The sequence below is a fragment of the Eucalyptus grandis genome, chromosome 3 (genome assembly GCF_016545825.1).
Source record: "Eucalyptus grandis isolate ANBG69807.140 chromosome 3, ASM1654582v1, whole genome shotgun sequence".
Taxonomy (NCBI): domain Eukaryota; kingdom Viridiplantae; phylum Streptophyta; class Magnoliopsida; order Myrtales; family Myrtaceae; genus Eucalyptus; species Eucalyptus grandis.
In genome coordinates, this window is record NC_052614.1 from 24972539 (window position 1) to 24992668 (window position 20130).

The following is a 20130-nucleotide window of genomic DNA, read 5'->3' on the forward strand; positions in this document are numbered from 1 at the left end:
TAATGTGGAGCTATGAATAATCTTAAGCTTTGAAGACTCGGCTCGGTCAATCATGGCTATTTCTTTTATTTCCTTGGTTCAACTAATGATTTTCTTTTATTACTAAGCCTAAATTTATCTTGGGCTCTCTCAAGCTCATACCAATTCGTGACTTAGGTTCAAGTTCTTAACATGCAAATAATTTTTCAATTAGGAATCGTTACTAATCCATTTTGGGTGGGTCGATTAGAAATCCAAGTAAAGTGATTGGAGATTCACCTTACTCCTGCAAACCAAAAATCATGAGTTCAGGGATTTGATTACACTAGATTTCTCTAACGCCCTTCGGGTACTTTTTCCTTTATTTTGAAAAAATGTTTTGCAAGCAATTTGAATTGATTTTAATTTACTTTCCTAACATGTGAGATGACAATGCGGGTGCGCAAACCACCAATTTAACACCAAAATAAAATGGTGAATAAATTGCAGGACTTACCTCATGGAAACGAAAGTATCTGCGACGTTATATCATAATTCACATCAACAATCCTAGATATGATTTCTAATTAACACGCAATCACTCAATCTTTTTTTTTTTTTAATTTCTCTTGTTTAATTAGAATCATGCTTTATGCAATGCATGCTACTAATCTAACATGAAGTGACATAACATGACAATATGACCTAAACTATATGATGTGAGTGAAATATTTTGTTTTTTCTTGATGAGCATGTAATCTATCCTAGAGAATGAAACTAATTTATTTTAAGACAATTTTTTGGTATTTTTCATGAAATTCGAAATTAGAAAAAAGCGAAAATTATCTATGCGGGTTAAGATATCATCTAGTTTGTATTAGGAATTATATTAAGCCAAATCCTAATTTAAACTAGAACATTATCTTAACCAAGTAATCCTAAAATGCAACATATCTACGAGAAATTATCTAAACCTATAATTAATTAAAAAAAAACATGCAACATTATCCTAACATGCAATGATGTGCAAATAATGCTCTAATTTTGGTTTCTTTTTCTTTTTCTTTTCTATGAAATTCGAAATTAAAATTGACACATAATTAAACATGCAATTTAAAAAAACTAACATCATAAATAAATGCATTTTTTTGGATTTTTGTTTTTTTTTCAAAAATTCGAAATAAATAAATTCCCTATGCAAAATAACCCTACAACAATAAACCTAATCTAATTCAATTTTTTTTTGGATTTTCTTTTACGAAAACAAAATCGATTAAATGACACGATAGCAAATTAGGCAAGATAAAATCGATATCCACAAATTGACGCATCATATCCCGCGCTTGGGATCAGATTGATCAATTTTAAATAAAATCGAATCGAATCTTGAGCGTGAGATCGGATTAGTGATTTTCCATGCAATTGCGAGTTGGATTTCGGGCACGAAAATCAGACTATCAATTCCTAAAGTTACTTCACATTAGGAATTTTAATCTTACATCAAGAAATACTTCGAATAACAAAATAAAAAATAAAAAATAAAAAAACTACCAAATTTGAATTTTCTCCAAATTCGGGTTTAGCAACCGGGGGCTTGTGACCCACGATGAAGGCTTGGCATGACAACGCCAGGATGGGTCACTATGGTGATGGGCAGCCATGAGCAGAGGGCGTGGTTGTTGGAGCTCCGGCAAAGTGACTGACGGACGCGCGGCGAGGGAAAAGCCGGAGTCATGGGTGCTACAGCAAAGGGGACGGCGTTGCGAGTAGCAAGTCGCCGATGATGGAGCAGGGGCGCGAAACAATTACCGCAAGGACGACGGGCGGTGCTTGGGCATAGGGGGCGACGGGCGCCAGGTGGTGGTGGCACAGCGTTCTGGCAAAGAGAGGGCGGAGTGCTGCAGGGGCTAGTTGGGCTGCAGATCGGGGCGGAGTGGTGAGACAGAGGGTGAGGGTGCTCATGGCTGCTAGTGCGGCGACCGGCAAGGGGGCACGGGTGTTCACGAGGACGATGAGGAGCTTGGCTACTAGCGTCATTGGCACTCGGGCAGAAGGCAAAGGCGGTGGCATGAGCTCGAGGGGGAGCTCCGGCGGCAAGTGAAGCGGTAGTGGACAGCAACAGCGATGCAACCTTGCGGGCGATGGAGCGGTGGAGCAGCGGTGCGAGCTCGCAGGTGAGGGGAGCGGTGTCGAAGAGGTGGGCAACAGTGGATGCCGGCAGATGCGGGAGCAGCGGAGGCTCGTCGAGGCAGACGAAAGCGAGTTGCTGGCGTCGCGCTTAGGGCTAGCTGCCGGACGTGGGCGACGTAGGAGCAGCAGCGGCCGGAGGACGGTAGGCAGAGGTGTGGCGGACAGAGGCCGGCAGCAGCACGAGGCTGCCCACAAAGAAGACAAGTGTAGCTTCCCTTTTTTTTTTTTTTCTTTTTTTTTCTTTTCTCTCTCTCACCTGTCCCCTCACGTCCTCTCTCTGCCTATGTAGCACGGACACTCTCTGGAAGCCTTCGCATCGTGTCCGACACTCCAACACGTGTCTAACACGCTTTGACACGTCCCGACATGCGGTCAACGAGTGTCGAAAAATCCAACATGTGGTCAACTCTCTCCGACACACGAGTCCAGAATTTCGACACGCGATTCCAACACGCACGGGGTCAATTTAAAAAATTTCTAATACTTAAAGGGTCAAAATATAAATATTCCCAAAAGAAGTAATAAAAGAAGTAACAAAATTGCTTTAAATATACACAAACGAGGTCAATTTTTTTTTTTTTTTCAGTTTTGTTTTTTTTTAGAATTGTTTTATTTTTTAAAGTCTTTTACTATGAAAGAAGTAATAAAATATGCTATATATGATAAATAAATAAATTTAAAAATATCATTTCAGCATTTTTCTTTAAACAATGTTTTTTTCCTCTAAGTTTTGTGTATTATTGTAACAAATTAAAATAATGAATGATATTATTTAATATTTTTCGTGTAAATTAATTCTAGGCTATTTTTATTATTATTTATTTATGTATTTATATATAAAAATATATTTAATATATAACATGTCGGAACGTGTCGAAATTCTTTATTTTTAAGAAATGACATGTCGGTGTGTCGTGTCGTGTCGTGTCACGTGTCGAATGTTTGTATTGGTGCTACATAGCTCTTTGCTGCTCTTCTTCAGCACACTTTGAAAATCAAAGCCCCCTTTTTCCTATTAACTTTGACGCTAAAATAATAAACAAAATGAAAAAGAAGCCACGACAAGAATTTTTCCTTTTGTGTTGTTTTCTTAACCTAGAAAATCGAGAAAAGCCCCCTTTCGACGTGAATAAAAAAAGACACCCATGTGGTCGCATGTATCAATATGTGTGGCCTCCCTTTCTCTCTCCGTCTCTCCTTTTATAGGCCAAGAATGTGATCTTCATGGTATAATTTATCTCATTTTTCAATATGCACGAAGATCACCTATAACCTCCCGAATGCAAAATCCTATTAATTTCCTTGTCTCTTATAAATTTCCTTTACAACAACAAATATTCTCCACTGATTTTATCACATACTGTCAAAGATTCAAAATTGCAATATTCAAATTTCAAATTTTGCAAAAATGAGCTCGTAATATTTCCTCGAGAATACAGACTTGGGCCAATTTGCTCCATTCGTGGACTTAATCCAACTTGTTAAATTAAAGTTCAGAACTACCAAATCAAACGCATCCTCACCAGCCCAATGCAAATAAGTAAAAAAATGCTCCTAAAACTATATGCTAAGCAATTTAATTTAGGGGTTAAAAATTAATCCCTTATTTTTAATGCAATAAACAAACAACTGAATCACCAAAATTTAGGTGTCAACATGCACCCTCCCTAGCAATAAAATTGTGTGGTTTGTTATGACTCCCTAAACGACTCTCCCCACTTCCTTTTTGTCTGGTATGATTCTTTTAACCTAGAAACGTCCTCATCAGTCTTGTTAGTATGCTTAGCACTTGCTAGAAATGTGGAAGCTGTCTACTCTAAAATTTTCTACAATATGAGTTAAAGAATGAAAATGAATTTAGTGGCTAATAGGCAATCCTTGTTTTAAGGCCGAGGAAGAGTCGTATGTGTGGGATAACATACTCGTCATAAATTATTATTTTTTTTTATCCTAGCTTGTATCATAGGCAAATTTTCTATCAACAGTTTATGTCCCAATATTTAAGGGTATGATGAAAATATTTTTCGTTTGTTCATTTTTATATGCAATACAATTGATTATTTTTAGAAAAATAAGACTTCGATTGTTTTGTAAAAAATGAATGATTTGGTAAAATTGATCGCTTCTATCGGTTGAAATATATAGTCAATTGTTTTCACTATTGATAATAATTTATGTCTCGATAATTTCAGAGACAGTGAAAATATTTTTCGTATGTTTCATTTCTTTTCTTTTTTTGTATGTGATACAATCGATTATTCTAAGAAAAATAAATGTTCTCTAAATCATTTATTTTTCACTAAATAAATAGAACTAAAGGGAAATGGAAGAAAGTGATAATCTTTCTTAACGATGGATGAATAGCAGTAACACTACTTAAGTAAGGTATACGGGAGAACCCACGAAACCTGCGGAAATGACATGGTCAAGTAGGTTTCAAGTTCTAAATTTTAAAACCATTGGAGATGAGGTAGGTTTTGAGACTTGGGCCTCTCGATACTCAGCATACTAATATTCCCGAATATGTCTTAATTGAATACATGTGCACTTAGTCATTTATGACTCTCTTTTTCTCTACAAAATGTCGACATTTAAATGTGCAAATGTCACATCCGACTAACAAATCTCCCCGTTTGAGTGTAATAAGTTCTTTCGTAAACTCACAGATTCAAATGATGGATGAAAACTGGTTTATTCGTTTGTTCTTGTTTTTCTTTAACCTTTTACTGTCGTTTTAGGATTTTGTTATCGATAGACATGTACATGGATTTTGTAATTTAATCCATATTATTCTGCTGTAACCAGGGCTACCTTAGATTCTCAACTTGGTCAAGGTAGGGGAGTTTCCTACAGGAGCCTCCTCTGCCTATCTAATAACCCGACAAGCTGCAAGAATGTGTTTCTTATTTTAACATATCAGTACATGTATGTCCTGTACAGTTTCTTTTTTGAGCCCTATATCCGACTCCACCCTCTAAATGTTTTACGTCTTAGGGATGCCGAGATCTGCAAGAGGTCTCAGATGTAGTAATTTAAAGACTTATTAAGGTCCAAAGTGGTACAATATGTTAATCCCATAAATCCGAGAGGTCATGTTTTAGGATGATTTCAAAAGTACATAGGATAGATTTCAAGTTTGATAAGTCTGGAATCGGTATCTATAGGATAGGTTTCGGATAGGACGAATATACCACCATGGTAGGACCCATACACCTTTGTTAATATTAAGTAACTAAATAAGAAATAAACAAAAAAGCAAAGGATTGGAACAAAAATGTTGACTACTCTGCCGTCAGATTCCAAAGGATGACAGTTCTTTTCGCATGGTTTTGTATGCTCTCTTGTTTTTTAGTACAGGTGGTCCATCATCTTATTTTAAGATGATTAATTCAATGTGCTGTGATGTTAGCAGGAGCGAATCCATAGTTTGAAAAGCTTTCTTAGAAGGAAAATCCGCTGTAGAATCTTTTCAAGCTAGGCACCCTTCTCCCAAAACGGCTAAAGTCTACTTCATTTCAATAGCTTTCCCATCTGATCTCATCTTTCTCCCTATAGACATGCTGCAAAAGCACAAAAGTAGAAGACCAAAAGCTTCTTCTGTATTAACTCTAGCATCACAAAAGTTTGGAGGAATCAAAAAATGATATACATGGAAAGAACCTAACAGGATAGGAAAGGACAAACACTATTTAGAGCTGTTATCTTGGGCCCGAGAGCTGGACAGCGGAGAGATGGGCGTCGCTATTGCAGTCCGATGGCCCCGAAGAAGTCCCCTCCTCGCTGATCGATTTGAACATGTTCGAGACAGTGCAAAGGCCTTCAAGCATCTGAACGACCTTGGTCATCGACGGCCTGGCGTACATGTCTTCCTTTATGCACCACAGGGCCACTTTGATCGCAACGGAAATGCGATCATCTTTGTCCTCGAACTTGATGTTTGAATCAACGATGTCTCTCAGTTTCCCTTCTTCCATCATCTTGAATGCGTATGACGGGAAGTGAGATTTCTCCGAGGTTTCTGATGGATCGTAGTTCTTTCTCCCGCCAATGATCTCAAGCAACAGCATTCCGTAGCTGTAAACATCAATCTTTTCTGATATTGCGTAGTTTTTTATCCACTCCGGTGCGAGATAGCCTCTCGTGCCTCTCACGGTAGTGAAGACATGGCTCTGCTCTCGGGTCATCAGTTTGGCCAATCCAAAGTCCGAGACTTTGGCCTGGAAACTGTCATCAAGGAGCACGTTTTCGGGTTTTATATCGCAGTGAACAATCTTCACATCGCAATCCTCATGCAAGTAAGCCAATCCTTTCGCCGTCCCCAAAGCAATGTTGAACCTCGTTTCCCAGTCGAGCAGGCAGTCCTTGTTCTTCTTGAAGATCCATTTATCCAAAGACCCGTTGGCCGTGAACTCGTAAGCCAGAAGTCGGTGTGAACCTTCGGCGCAGAAGCCTTTTAGCCTGACCAGGTGGTGATGGTGTATGCTTCCGATGATGGAGACTTCTGCTCTGAACTCTTTCTTTCCTTGGCCAATGCCTTCCAATTTCTTCACAGCCAACCTCGTTCCGTCCGGGAGGACTCCTTGGTACACGGAGCCAAAACCACCTTGCCGGAGCTTCCTTGTGAAGTTGTCAGTCGCTGTCTGAAGATCCCTGTAACTGAAACGGATTGGCATCCCGGCTAAATTCTCCGGGAAGTTGTCCTCTTCTGATGTCACTTCAGGCGATCCCCTCAACACAAACCATCTGAATCCTTCGTAAACTAAACCAAAAATCAGGAGCACAGTCGCGATGGAAATGACAACAGCAAGAATCACGCGCTTCTTGCTGCTCCCGCTCCCTCCTGGATTTGCACCAGCCCCTCCATTACTCGATACCTTAATCATGGCAGTGAATCCAGAACTGCTCCCAGAGGCTATGAAAGCTCCAACGTCATTAAACATGTAGCAATTCCCGGTACTATTTTGGAAGAACATTGCAAGGCACGAGCAGTTGGCAAGGCAAGAGGTCTTGCAACCATTTAGATCAGCTTTCAGCGAGGGCGAAACGTAACTGAGAGCAAAGTAGCTAATAGAGTCCCCTGCACTAATGAGATCTACAGGACCTGCCGAACGATTGCAGGGAGAATTAATTTCCGATCCACAATTCGGGTTAGAGCTAAGAGTAGGAAGACAGCGGCAAATCTTATTGCTGTAACAGATCAAATAAGGGTCACAAGGCTCCGGCGTGCCACACGGGTCATCCGGTATTATCGTTGAAGAACCTTCACCACTCTGCAAATTGGTGAAGGAGATAGTGCCGTCGTTACCCAGCACTGCAATCCAAGTGGTGTTCGAATCCGTATTAGTTGAGAACACAAACTGCCACAGCAAGGTTCTGCTTTGATCATAAAAGTTCCACGAATTTGCATCAAGCGATGCAGAAGCGACTCGGCCACCATTGGTGTTGATGATCTTACGGGTATCACCCCCCATCGACCAATACGGCTGGGGGGTTCCATACGCTGCAGAGAGAAACATATTCCCAGATTTGATCTCGAGTGTATAGCTCAAGTTCTTGGATTTCTGGCTCACTAGTTTCATCCCTTCAGCGAACTCCTGGTTCGACAGTAGCGTATCCGTCGGATGGCTGAAGCTCTGCCAAATCACTCCGCTGTTGCTTCCCAGCAAGACCAGATTGCCCGAATTCTGCAGCTCCATAGCCGAAACTCCCTTCCCGCCTGTATCCGTGGACCAAACAACGCTCCCTCCCTTCTGCAAGAACGCGTTGCCATTGGAGTCGAACGCGAATTTGTCCGACATCACGACCGGCAAGTCCCTATTGGCGCTCCAGACCATTGCTTTGGTGCTGACATGGATTATAGCCAGCCAAAACGCAGTGACATCCGAGGTGGTAACGAAACCGAAAGCAAAATTCGAGTCATTCGACAGGAGAAACAGGCCGTCATGATCGATCCAGTTCATTTCAGAGGCTTGAAACCCTGGCGAGATTTGACCGACGGTCTGATTGCTTGCCAGACAAATCCCAAACAGAAGAAACGCAATAAGCCACAACAAGCCCACGATGTGCAGCGTCCCCATCTTCCTCCACCCACAACCAAATTCAAGAAAACAATTACAAGAATCCTCCTTTACCAGGAGGACCCAGGAGAGAAAAGAGATCTACAAAGTGAGCGGCTGAAGTTGCGAATCATTCAGGCACGAACTATAAATGACTGCGAGCTCTAATTCGACCGAGAAATGACACCTCTGCGGAGGGACAACACCAGAAATCCCAGAAATCAGAGTGCAGCAGAAAGATTCAAGAATTGCTCTGACGAGAAGAAGACGATTCATTCACCTTTCGAGCCAAGCAGCATACCGACAGCAAGCAGTGTCATCAATCTTTTTCAGGCCCTCGCGCTACATGTGAGCAAGAAAAGAGCTCGGCCACCTGACGCTTTAACATTTGAATCTTTGGAGGAGCAAAACACTCGTGGGCTGCGATTGACTTCACATTCGAGTCCCAAAAATTCCTCGAATACTGTCGCTGTGCGAAAAAGCGGTAAGTCCAAGAAGAAGCCTACCCCTCAAGCCGCAGCAAACCGGGGCGCAAAAGTCAGATGCGGGACTCGGGAAGACGAAAGAAGGAGAGAGCTGACCGTGAAGCACGAAGAAAGCATCGGTTGTTTCCACCTCGTCCAGTCGCTAAAAATCCCTGCGCACATGTACAATCTCCAGACAAGAAAAGGAAAATCGCCGTTGAGTTTTCGAGAACTCGCAGCTGTTCGAAGTTTCGAAAGATCGGCGTTCGAGATGGTACATTAAAGATCGTTTTTCGTTCTCTTTCATGGGGAATTAAGAAGTGATAGCTGATCGTCCGTGCGGGGATGACAGATCCCACGTGGTCAACTTAGGGTTACGGTGCTAACGTGCATGGCATTGAACAAAGAAAACAACGCCATTTCCTCTATTCAGGGCAAAACGACTCGTTGCGGGCTTTTAATTGCGGCAATGAAGTTTGGACATACCTGGAGCCACGGAGTTCCGGGTTACGCCTAGGGTTTCTTATTGGGGTAATGAACTTGAAAATTCTTCAAAAAGGAGTGAAATGTCACTATGAAATGAGAGGCTGTTGGATGTGACTGAAATAATCACTTATTGCTTTCACGTTTCCGCGTTGTGCGCACGCGGAACATTTAATGTGGAAGGTGGACGGGTGTGATGGGGGCAGAGTCAATGATTGGGCAACTGTTTCCACCCCATGCCATGCCCATCCAAGTCCTCTTCGCCAAGGTGGAATACTCGTTGCGTGCCATGCCCGAGTCAAAGTTGGAGATAAAAAAGGGTGTGGTCCGTCGTTTGTGAGCATCCAAACCAAGCAAAGCCGAAATAGGAAAAGCCCGTGCTCGTGCCAAGAAGGCCGCCCTTCAAGCTGTGAGCAATGAGGGCGTCGCTCGATTGAGTGGGGGAGAATGTCATGGCCAAGAGGTTATGGAATCTAAAGGGCCGTGCCTTCTCGAGGAGGACCTCCTGTGCTCGCTTGGATTCCTAATAAGAAGACTTCTGGAACGTTCCAAGGGCGGGCGATACCGTCATTATGCCAAATTCTAGAAGTCTCTAGCCATTTGTTGGTAGTTGGTAGCTGTCATTAGTGTCGGTAGGTTTGGCGGTGCAATCTCGTCCACCGAATGAATTCTAGATCAACGGATGTAATCTAAAGGCCTCTAGTATAAGAAGGAGTACCCTCCCATTATTTGTATCCATCCAACATTTCAATTCATCAAAGCTCCTTTCTTTCCAGAGTTTCTCTCTCTAGAAACTTTCTTTCTCTACGATCTGGGTGTGCGAGCGAGTATGCGATTGATTGAGCAAGGCTTGGCTTAGGTAATCCAAAAGAGCCTGAGTAGCCGCGTGGTCACGATCTTAATCGATCGGCCCGTGACAAGTCAAGGCACTCCCCTATTGGTAGGAATCCGCTTAAATATTTTGGCTAAAACTCTAGAAGAAAAACTCTAATTTTAAAGCGCATTTATTTGGAGAGAAAATTACATAAAAAAGAAAATTAATTTTGGGAAATTAATTCTAAAATAAAATAGTTTATTTTCCTGTATTTGGTAATAAGTGACCGAAAACGTTTTTCGGTGTTTGAATCTTATTTGAAAAACAATTTTTAATCTCATGAATTTATCTTAGAAAAAATAAAAACTTTAAATTATTTTTCTTTTTTTTTTTTTTCTTTCCTCCTTAGTTGGTCGCCAAGCCTTGATAATGACCGGTGACGACAATAGGCAGCTCAAGCTCGTTTGATCAGGTGAACTTGGGGTGGGGTGGGGCGCAACATTTAATGTGAAAGGTGGACGGATGTGATAAGGGCAAAGTCAACGCTTGGGCAACTGCTTCCACTCTTCCGATCGGGACACTCCCCTATTGGTAGGAACCTGCTTAAATATTTTGGCTAAAACTCTAGAAGAAAAACTCTAATTTTAAGGCGCATTTATTTGGAGAGAAAATAATATAAAAAATAATAATTTTTGGGAAATTAATTCTAAAAAAAATAGTTTGTTTTCCTTTATTTGGTAATATGTGACTAAAAACGTTTTTTGATGTTTGAATCTTACTTGAAAAACAATTTTTAATCTCGTGAATTTATCTTAGAATAAAATAGAAATTTTAAATTATTTTTTTTCCTTCCTCCTTAGCCGATCACCAGGCCTCGATAATGGCTGGTGACGACAATAGGCTAGCTCAAGCTCGTTCGATCAGGTAAACTTGGGGTGGAGTGGGGTGCAAATGTGAAAGGTGGATGGGTGTGACGGGGGCAGAGTCAACGCTTGGGCAACTGCTTCCACCCTTCCTATCAGGCACTCCCCTATTGGTAGGAACTTGCTTAAATATTTTGGCTAAAACTCTAGAAGAAAAAATCTAATTTTAAGGCGCATTTATTTGGAGAGAAAATTATATAAAAAATAATAATTTTTGGGAAATTAATTCTAAAAAAAATAGCTTGTTTTTCCTTTATTTGGTAATATGTGACCGAAAATGTTTTTTGTTGTTTGAATCTTATTCGAAAAACGATTTTTAATCTTGTGAATTTATCTTAGAAAAAAATATAAATTTTAAATTCTTTTCTTTTTCTTTTTCCTTCCTCCTTAGTCGGTCGCTAGGCCTCAATAATGGCCAGTGACTGCCACAAGCTAGCTCTAGCTTGTTGGTGAGCTACAACCTTGCTAGCCTCAAGCAAGCCTTAAGCTTAAGCTCGCTTGGATAGGTTGAGCCTCAAGCTCGCCGACTATCACCAAAGTATGCAGCCGATAGAGAAGGAAGAAGAACAAGAAAAGAAGAAAATAAATAGAAAGAAGAAAAGAAAAGAATAAAATTATAATAAATTGATTTTTTTAAAATAAAATTTTATTTTTAAAAAATATTTTCATAAACGTTTCATTAATCAAAACCCGAGTCCAAGCATCGAGGATCCACACATGGTCTTTGTGGACCTGGGCCAAAAGGTTGGGAACAAAGCTCAAGCGTCGGGGACCTAAGCACAGCTTTTATGGACCCAAGTTTGGGCGCCGAACCATTGGGTACAAGCACCGAGATTCAAGCTCGGCCTTGTTGGATGCAAGCATGGGCACATGGGGCCCATGCCCCGCCACTAAGAGACATGCCAAAACTTGAGAACCAACGCTGGGATTTCCATACTCAAACATAGAGTTTTGGGGCCAAGTAGCAATAGTTAGTCATGTATTTGGAAAATGCTTTCTAGTTCTTAAAAAAGGAAATCATTTTTCTGAATTTAAATTTTGGTAGGAAAACATTTTTCATTGACTAAAAAAAGGGTTTCAATTGACTCATTTTCCTAAATGAACCAAACACCAAAAAGTGAGGAAAATATTCCCTTAAGTCCACTCTCAATTCCATCGCAAACTTTTTTTTATCTAAAATAAATTTTCAACTCCCATTTCTAATCCCAAATTTGCCCACGCGCTTAGAAGTCACCACTAGCTTTTTCAAGATTATCAATATTGGGAGACCATTGTTGACCCATATAAAGAATAGAGTATTGATGAAGACACGGATTCCAATAATAAACCTCTAATTAACACTCACTCATATTGATAATTTCAAAACCGTTAGTGTTGAGTTTTAAATGCGTGAGCAAATTTAAGATTAGAGTAAAAGTTGTGAATTTTTTTAAGTTCGAGCTAGAATTGGAAAAGGATCTATAATGTAAAGTTATTTCTTAGCGAATTAGACCAGAAATTCTCACAAACCTTGCAATTTTATCAAGAATATGTCTTTAATGTCACGTCGATACATATGTATCTTCGCAAGGTTAGTTTAGGCCCAGAGAGAGGGGCGGCTTCGAGATTGTCGCAACCAAATTTTTTCGAGATGCATCACCTAGGGTTTGGCTAATGGTTCTAAGCCTAGACTTAGCTCGGGCCCTCCTAGGCCCATACCAATTTGCAACTTAGATTCAAGTTTTTTAACATGCAAGTGGATTTTATCTAGGAGTCGCCACTAATCAGTTTATGGTAGGTTGATTAGACATCTAAGTAAAATAATTGGAGAATTATTTTACTTCTACGAACCAAAGATTTTGGATACGGGGACTTGGTTACACTAGACTTTTTTAATGCCCTTTCAATACCTTTCTCTTTTATTTCAAAAAAAATGCTTTTCAAACAACTTGAATTAATTTTAATTCACTTCCCTAACATGTGAGTTAATCGTGCAGGTGCACAAACCACCAATTTAACACTCAAAAAAGCAAGTAAAAAAATGCAGGACTTACCTCGTAGCAACGAAAGCATCTGCGTTGTTAGATCAGAATTCACATCAACGGTCCTAGATGTGATTTTTTATTAACATGCAATCATTCAATTTTTGTTTTCACTTATTTAATGAGAATATAATCTATATGCAATGCAATGTTACTAATATAATAAGAGATGATATGACATAGCAGTACAACCTAACCTATATGACCTAAGTATGCAATCTATCCTAGAGAATTAATTAATTTATCCTAAGACGATTCTTTTTGTATTTTCCATGAAATTCTAAATTAAAAGTTGTCCAATGATTAAATGTGCAATCAAAATTAAACAAATGATCTAATTCTAATGACAGGCAATTTCTAATTAAATGAACCTAGTAACAAACACTAAATGATGTGCATTTCATGAACCTAAACCTACATGACATGCACATAATTTTTTATTTTTTTGTATTTTTATGAACATTTGTAATTAAAATTACTAGAAAATAAAAATCTAACTAGAGTGAGATATCGTCTACTTTTTAAGTTAGGAATAGACTAATCTAAATCATATCTTAACTTAGAAAATAATCTCATCATGTAATTTAATTCAAAAATATTATCTAACCTAGATACCTTCTAAACATGCATTTTTTTATAATAAAAAAAAATCTAATTATCCTATCATGCAATCAATTTTAATCTACATGGAATGCAAATGCAATTTTTTTTGTATTTTCGGGATAAATAAAGTAATTAAAAGATAAACACCAAATCATCCATAATCATCAAAGCTGTTATCCATCATTCGAATTTAGATTCAAACTTGATTATTTCGCTAATAAAATCGATAAATTGATTTTAAACCTTAAAGATTAAGATATCAATTTTACTCCCACGTGATTAATTATTCCGTCTAAAGCCTTATAGATGGAATAAACATTTGTGTGCAGTGGCGAATCAAGGTGGTACTTCGGGAATTTCAACCATGATCGAGAAATATTTCAAATAAAGAGTCAAAATATCAAAAATTAAAATAAGATAAAATAAATCTACCAAATAAAATAATTCTACCTAATAAAATAAGATAAATCTACCTAAATTTGAATTTTCCAAAAATCCAAACGGTAGATGGACCACAACAGAGGCACGGTGCGACTAAGGACGATGGTTGTGGTGGTGGGTCACCGAAGGGGTTTGGTCACCGGTGTTGTTCGAAGCTCCGGTGAGGGATCTGGCGATTGGTGGATACAGCAACCGCAGTTGGTTACAGGTCAGGGAGGCAGCCGGAGTCCACTGGAGCCGCAACAGGGTGACTAGTGCAGAGGACAGTAGGAGCTACAGTGGCGCATCGAGGTTGAGCGACGCGATGTAGGGGGCGTCAGCCACAACGGCAGAGCAGAGCAGGTAGTGGTGGAGTAGCTCGGGTTGCGGACCAGTGTTCAGAAAATATCCGGAGATAGTGGTGCTCGCGAATAAAGGTGGCCGGCAAAGGTACAGCAGCAGCAATAGCAGCAGCGGAGCTTCAGGTCGTAGCAAATTCGGCATGACTGGGCAAGCAGATCACGGACAAAGTGGGGCAGCAGCAGCTTCGCCGGGATCTCGCGGTTTGTAGGTGAGGTGGAACTCGGGTGTCGCGGGCAGAATGGCAATGTGGCGTCCGGCCGAGTGGCGGAGCAGCAGTGCAAGCTCCTGTGACATCGAGCAAAGGTCGCAAGTGAGATGGGCTCGCAGACGAGCGAGCAGAGGCATCGGGTCTTCGCGGCCACAGTAGGGGCAATGGGCGGCGGCGCGAGCTCATGGGTGGTGCTCGCACGAGGGTGGCTGGTGGTGCGGTGGCCTAGTTGCTGGTGCGTTGGCAAGGAGATCGAGCAGTGGGGAGGCGTCACACAGTAGAAGAGCCCACGGGGAAGATGAACAGCACATTTCTTTTGTTTTTTTTTTTTTTTTCATGTTTTCCTGTTGGCCTGATGCACGTCCACTCTTGTCTCGAGAAAATATTGGGTACCTTAAAGTGTCACGCAATTTTTACTCTGAACCATTCAGAGTGTGACACGTGTCTCGTGTCAGTCCACATCGGCCCACTTCTCCACTTCCACTTCAAACAAACATGCGGGAGGACCTGGCCGTGGCCCACCTCTCTACACATGCTTTGCTCTGACGCTCTCTCTCCTATGTAGATCGTCTCTCTCCTCTCTATCTTTCTCCTCTTCTCCATTCTATCTCTCTCCCCATTCTCCTCTCTCTCCAAACTATCTCTCTCCCCTTCACCTCTGCCGGTTGCTTCCATTGCCCCCTAGCCCGACGCCAACGCCGCCGACGCTCCTCTACCGCCCTCTTGCGATGTCTGCTATGCTCTCTCTCTCTCTCTCTCTCTCTCTCTCTCTCTCTCTCTCTCTCTTCCCTCCGTGAAGTCATGCCTCTCTTCTAGCGAAACGCGATGCCAACGACCCTCCGCCTCCGCTAGTTGACTCTGTCACCCTTGACTTCGACGCCAACACCCCTCTGCCGGTTGCCTCGGCGTACACTTGAGCAATCCTAATACCAACTTCTCAATCTCTTGCTTCAAGCAAGGAGTGACCAATTTAGGCTCAGAAGCCTCTAATCTCTTAGGAGAACTATATGCAAACAATTTCAAAAGATACTGTCGTTTCACTTTCTTCCTATCTTCACTAACTATCTGAATGACACGACAAATCGACAACAAGTAAGATAAAGCAATACCTAATGCAGATGTATATATAAACTTAAACATAAACATCGCACCGAATTCTATTTAGTAGAATCCAAAAAAAAAAAAAAAAAAAAAAAACGAACCTTCGGATGTATAGGAGTCGCCAATGGGGTGCCTATCGATGGGGCTTAGGAAGGGGACGACAGGAGGCGACGACGTCAATGGCGTCCGCGTTTAGGAGCAGGGGGAAGCTTCACAGAGGAGAGAGAGAGAGAGAGAGAGAGAGAGAGAGCAAGCTGTGCTCGCGGAGAGGGAGGCCAAAATGCGAGTAGGGGTTCGTCGGCATCGGGGTTGGCCAGTAAGGGCACTCCGCAGAGGAAAGAGGGAGAGAGTGGAGCGAAGGTCTCGAAGAGGGAGGTGAAGGGGCGTCGGCATTGGTGTCAGCGTCAAGCACGTAGGTGGAGGCGCAGGCGCAGGCGTCAGCATCGAAGTCGAGGGCGACGGAATCTGACGCCAACGGAGGCAACTGGTGGAGGGGCGTCAGCGTCGAAGTGGAGGGTGACTGAGGCAAATGGCGAAGGCAAAGGTGAAGGGCCGTTGGCGTCACATTTTGCTGGAAAAGAGACACAACTTCGCGGAGGGCGGAGAGAGAGAGAGAGAGAGAGAGAGAGAGAGAGAGAGTAGAGCAGACATCACAAAAGGGAGGCGAAGGAGCGTGGGCAGTGTCGGCATCAAGGTAAGGGTGATGGAAGCAACTAGCGGAGGCGAAGGGGAGAGAGATAGAGAGGAGAGAGAGGAGAACGAGGAGAGAGGCAGAATGGAGAAGAGGAGAAAGATAGAGAGGAGAGAGACGATCTGTAGAGGAGAGAGAGCGTCAGAGCAGAGCGTGTGCAGAGAGGTGGGCCATGGCTAGGTCCTCCCGCGAGCGTTCGTTTGAAGTGGAAGTGGAGAAGTGGGTCGACGTGGACTGACACGAGACACATGTCACTCTCTAAATGGTTCAAAGTAAAAATTGCATGGCACTTTTAAGGTACCCAATATTTTCTCCTCCTGTCTCTCTTTGTCTTCAGCAAAAGGGAAAAAGCTTCTGCTCACTTTTCTCCTTCCCCAAAGAACGAATTTCCTTCTTTTTTTTAGTTCTTGACCTAGAAAACCGAAGAAACAGCCCCAAAACAAAAAAAAAAAACCCCCTCTCTTGTCGTCTCTCTCTTGTCAATTGTGGCCGTGTATGGAATCATGTGGCTCCCCTTTTTAGCTATGCAATCGTCTTATATATTCTTGTCCTCAATCTTTCCCTGGTTGACTGATTCCATGCGAATATTTTATTCTATCGTATGCATTGATATCAGCAAAAGAACTCTTTCCCAAGTGGTGGATGAATTGTTCGAGGAAGGAAATCTCATTTGTGAATAATGTCAAAAACTTATTTCCTCCTTTTCCACTTGCTTTGTCCGCACGATTGTATTTACCAGCTCAGCTGAGTCCCCTTTTTTCCTTCTTTTATTTCCCCATACTTGCACATATAATGCCATGGTTACATATGAATAGCATATATGCTCAATTTTTCAAGATTTTAATTCTTCTCTTCCATCAGCAAAGATATTGGTCCGACGCTTGGATTTTTGCTCTCTGATTTCCAATTTAGATCACCAATTTTCAGCTATGCGGACTTGATGGGCTTGATTGAATTTTGTGCTTGAGCTTTTGTGGGCTCCATTAAGTTCGAGACCATTCACTTGAGTCTATTCGTCGCCGATCCAATGCAATGATGATAAATGCTCCTAAAATTATATGTTATGCAATTTAATTATAATATTTTTGTTTAGGGGTTAAAAATTAATCCTTAATATTTTTAATGCGATAAATAACTAAGGCAGTGTATGGTAACGTCTCTGTTTCTCCCAATTTCTGCTCTTTTGTTCCCCGAACAAAAAAAGAACAGAAACTCATTTGGTAATGCCAAGTTGTTTTTCTATTCCCGGGAATAGAAAGTTAGCCCGGGAATAGATTCGGAGCAGAAACGAGAAGTAAAAAAGTTACTTCTTGTTTCGGGGAACAATTTCTAGAAATAAACTAATTTTCTTTTTTTTTTTTTCTTGTATTTCTCTTTTGCCGCGACCACCTTCAATCACCCAGCCATCGCCACCGGCCAGCCATCGCCGCCGCCGCCACCGGTCGCCGGTCGCTGCTATCGATCGCCAGTCGCGAGGCCACTGCCATCGCCTCCGATCGCCAGCCGCCATCGCCGGTCGCCGCCAACTGTCGCCGCACCAACCATCGGCCGCCCCTACCGCAACCGATGGGTGGTGCGGCCGACGGCGACGGCGGCAGCCAATGGCCGACGACAATTGGTGGTCGGCGATCTGTGAGTAAGAATAAAAAATAAATAAATACAAAAAAGAAACCGTTGCATTACCAAATGCATTTATATTCTTTTTCTATTCCAAGAGTAGAAATTTTGTGTAGTTACCAAACGAGCTGTTTTACTCAGAAATTGTTCCCCGGAATAGAAATAAAAAAGAACTATTTATGAAAGAAAAAACTCTTCCCCAGCCAAGAAACATTATCATTCGCATCCTAAATAGGTTGCCAAAATTTAGGTATCAACAGAGATGACCTTGAATGATTCCTATTGAGAGCTTCTTAACCTCTTATATATACATGCATGTTTACGGTATAGGATTTTGTTGATAGGTACCTTCGGAGGTGCTTGTTAACATGACTCGTATGTATAAATCTTTCTAACGTGGAACGCATGTACGGTAGATCCAATACATCTTCAATCTTTGCATACCTGGCTCTGTTTTTATCCTAAAAAATGAATTAAAACACTTTTGAAAAAGAGCGATAATTTTAAATGTTATCTGGGATGCATTAAGAGCAGCGTCAGAGAGTCAATCTCCATTGAATGAATTTAATCAACGTCCCCATCTTTTTCTTTTTCTTTTTTTCAGTTATCTAATAAGAAAGCATCTATTCAACATGCTTGAATAGTTTAATATGGAGTGCGCGACCATGCAATAATACCACAGTTGTCTCATTTTTTCTTAGAAAGTATCGATCATGGATCACTCGAAGTCCGATGAAAATAATTTTCTTGCGACCACTGCGAAGGCCTCCCTCTTGTGTGATTTCCTATTACATTGTAATGGAGAGACTGCTGTTAGACATTTTATATAATTCTTTAATGTGGAAATTCATAATAAAACACTGATCTTTGATCTTCATGATTTTCACAAATAGATGAAAACATACATTTGTCCATAGCATCACCCTTGATGATAATCGTTGTGAAAAACCGATGAACTTGAATCAAATGAAGAAATCCGATTCCTCTCCCTTAACCCACTATTCTTTTATATATTCTATCGATGGAGGAGAGAATATCACTTTTTTTCTGTTATTGTTGTTCGTGTAGGCGGAGAGAGGACCGGACTCTATTTATACGTTCTTTCAATAGGTGCCTTCCATCAAAGTGCCTTTTTAACTTTCATAAAAGTCATACCTCTTCGTTTTATTAGAGTCGTAACTTCTCATAACCAATATTTATTTACTTTATAGCATTTCAATTATTATTAAACCATATTAAATCATATCATGTGGGCCACAATAATTCTTACACTCTCCCACTTGGCTCATATGATTTTCCTTTCATGGTTTAATAAAGACTATAATGTACACAACAACATTATGCTATAAAATTTTCATTAAATTGGTAAACACATAATAATCACAATTAAGTAAAGAAAACTAATGCGAGTCATAGCGGTTGTATGTCATTAATCGACATAGTCCCTTCTATTCACTACAACTATAGCACTTTACTTAACATGATCCATAAATGAGAAGCACAGTAATAATCCAACTATAATGTCTCTTTAGTGAGATAGCTAGTATAAGCACCTAGAGGGGGGTAAATAGGTGTATAAATAATTTCTCGAGATAAAGGAGCAATACTAAGTAGACAATAAAAAAGAAGTTCTTCTTTGGATAACAAAACGAATTATGATCAAAGTAAAGCAGAGAGTAGGGAAGAGAAAGTTGAACACAAGGTTTATAGTGGTTCGGCTTATTCCAAGCCTATGTCCACTCTTCCGCACTGATAGCCCACCGGCTGGATTTCACTATTAACAAAAGAGATGTTACAGCAAGTCTCTTTCTTGATTCCACAGTGTAGAAAACTCTACCACACTTCCTCAAGGTCTCTCAAAGAAATAAACTCTCTTTTGTGTACAAGATTTCGCTCAACAAATGATTTGACTAAGAACAAGGAGCTTCAGACTTTGGAATTCTTCTATCGTGCACACACTCGAACAACTGGAACGTCTTCCTTTTATACTCCTTTATGCCATCATATCCGTTGGCACTTACCAAAGGAATTCCTCCAATCTACCCGTTGGACGGAATCAATTAGGAAGATCATTCAAGCTATTAAAGGAACGTGTCGATAGCCCATCAATCCTGCTCGCCCATACAATTAGGATCTTAGTTTCTATAACTAGAACCTTCCAAGTATACTTCGCCAATCATCGGATCCTTAATCTCTGAATCAATCATGATCAAATAAA

At 41.0% G+C, this 20130-nt stretch overlaps 1 protein-coding gene across 2 annotated transcripts; it reads right to left on the reverse strand.

Moving 5' to 3' along the window:
* Positions 1-5760: 5760 nt before the first annotated feature.
* On the reverse strand, positions 5761-9149 carry LOC104437028 (G-type lectin S-receptor-like serine/threonine-protein kinase SD2-5). 2 transcript variants are annotated; one of them, XM_039308618.1, is made up of 2 exons: positions 8786-9149; positions 5761-8673 (listed from the first exon to the last, which is right to left on the reverse strand). In XM_039308618.1, exon 2 carries the CDS (start codon positions 8223-8225, stop codon positions 5847-5849), a length of 2379 nt encoding a protein of 792 aa, XP_039164552.1. In that variant the 5' UTR covers positions 8226-8673; positions 8786-9149; the 3' UTR covers positions 5761-5846. The 2 variants fall into 2 exon arrangements, with proteins under 2 accessions (XP_039164552.1, XP_018726292.2); XM_018870747.2 differs by having other exon boundaries at positions 5761-8393; positions 8485-9149.
* Between the last annotated feature and the right edge of the window lie 10981 nt (positions 9150-20130).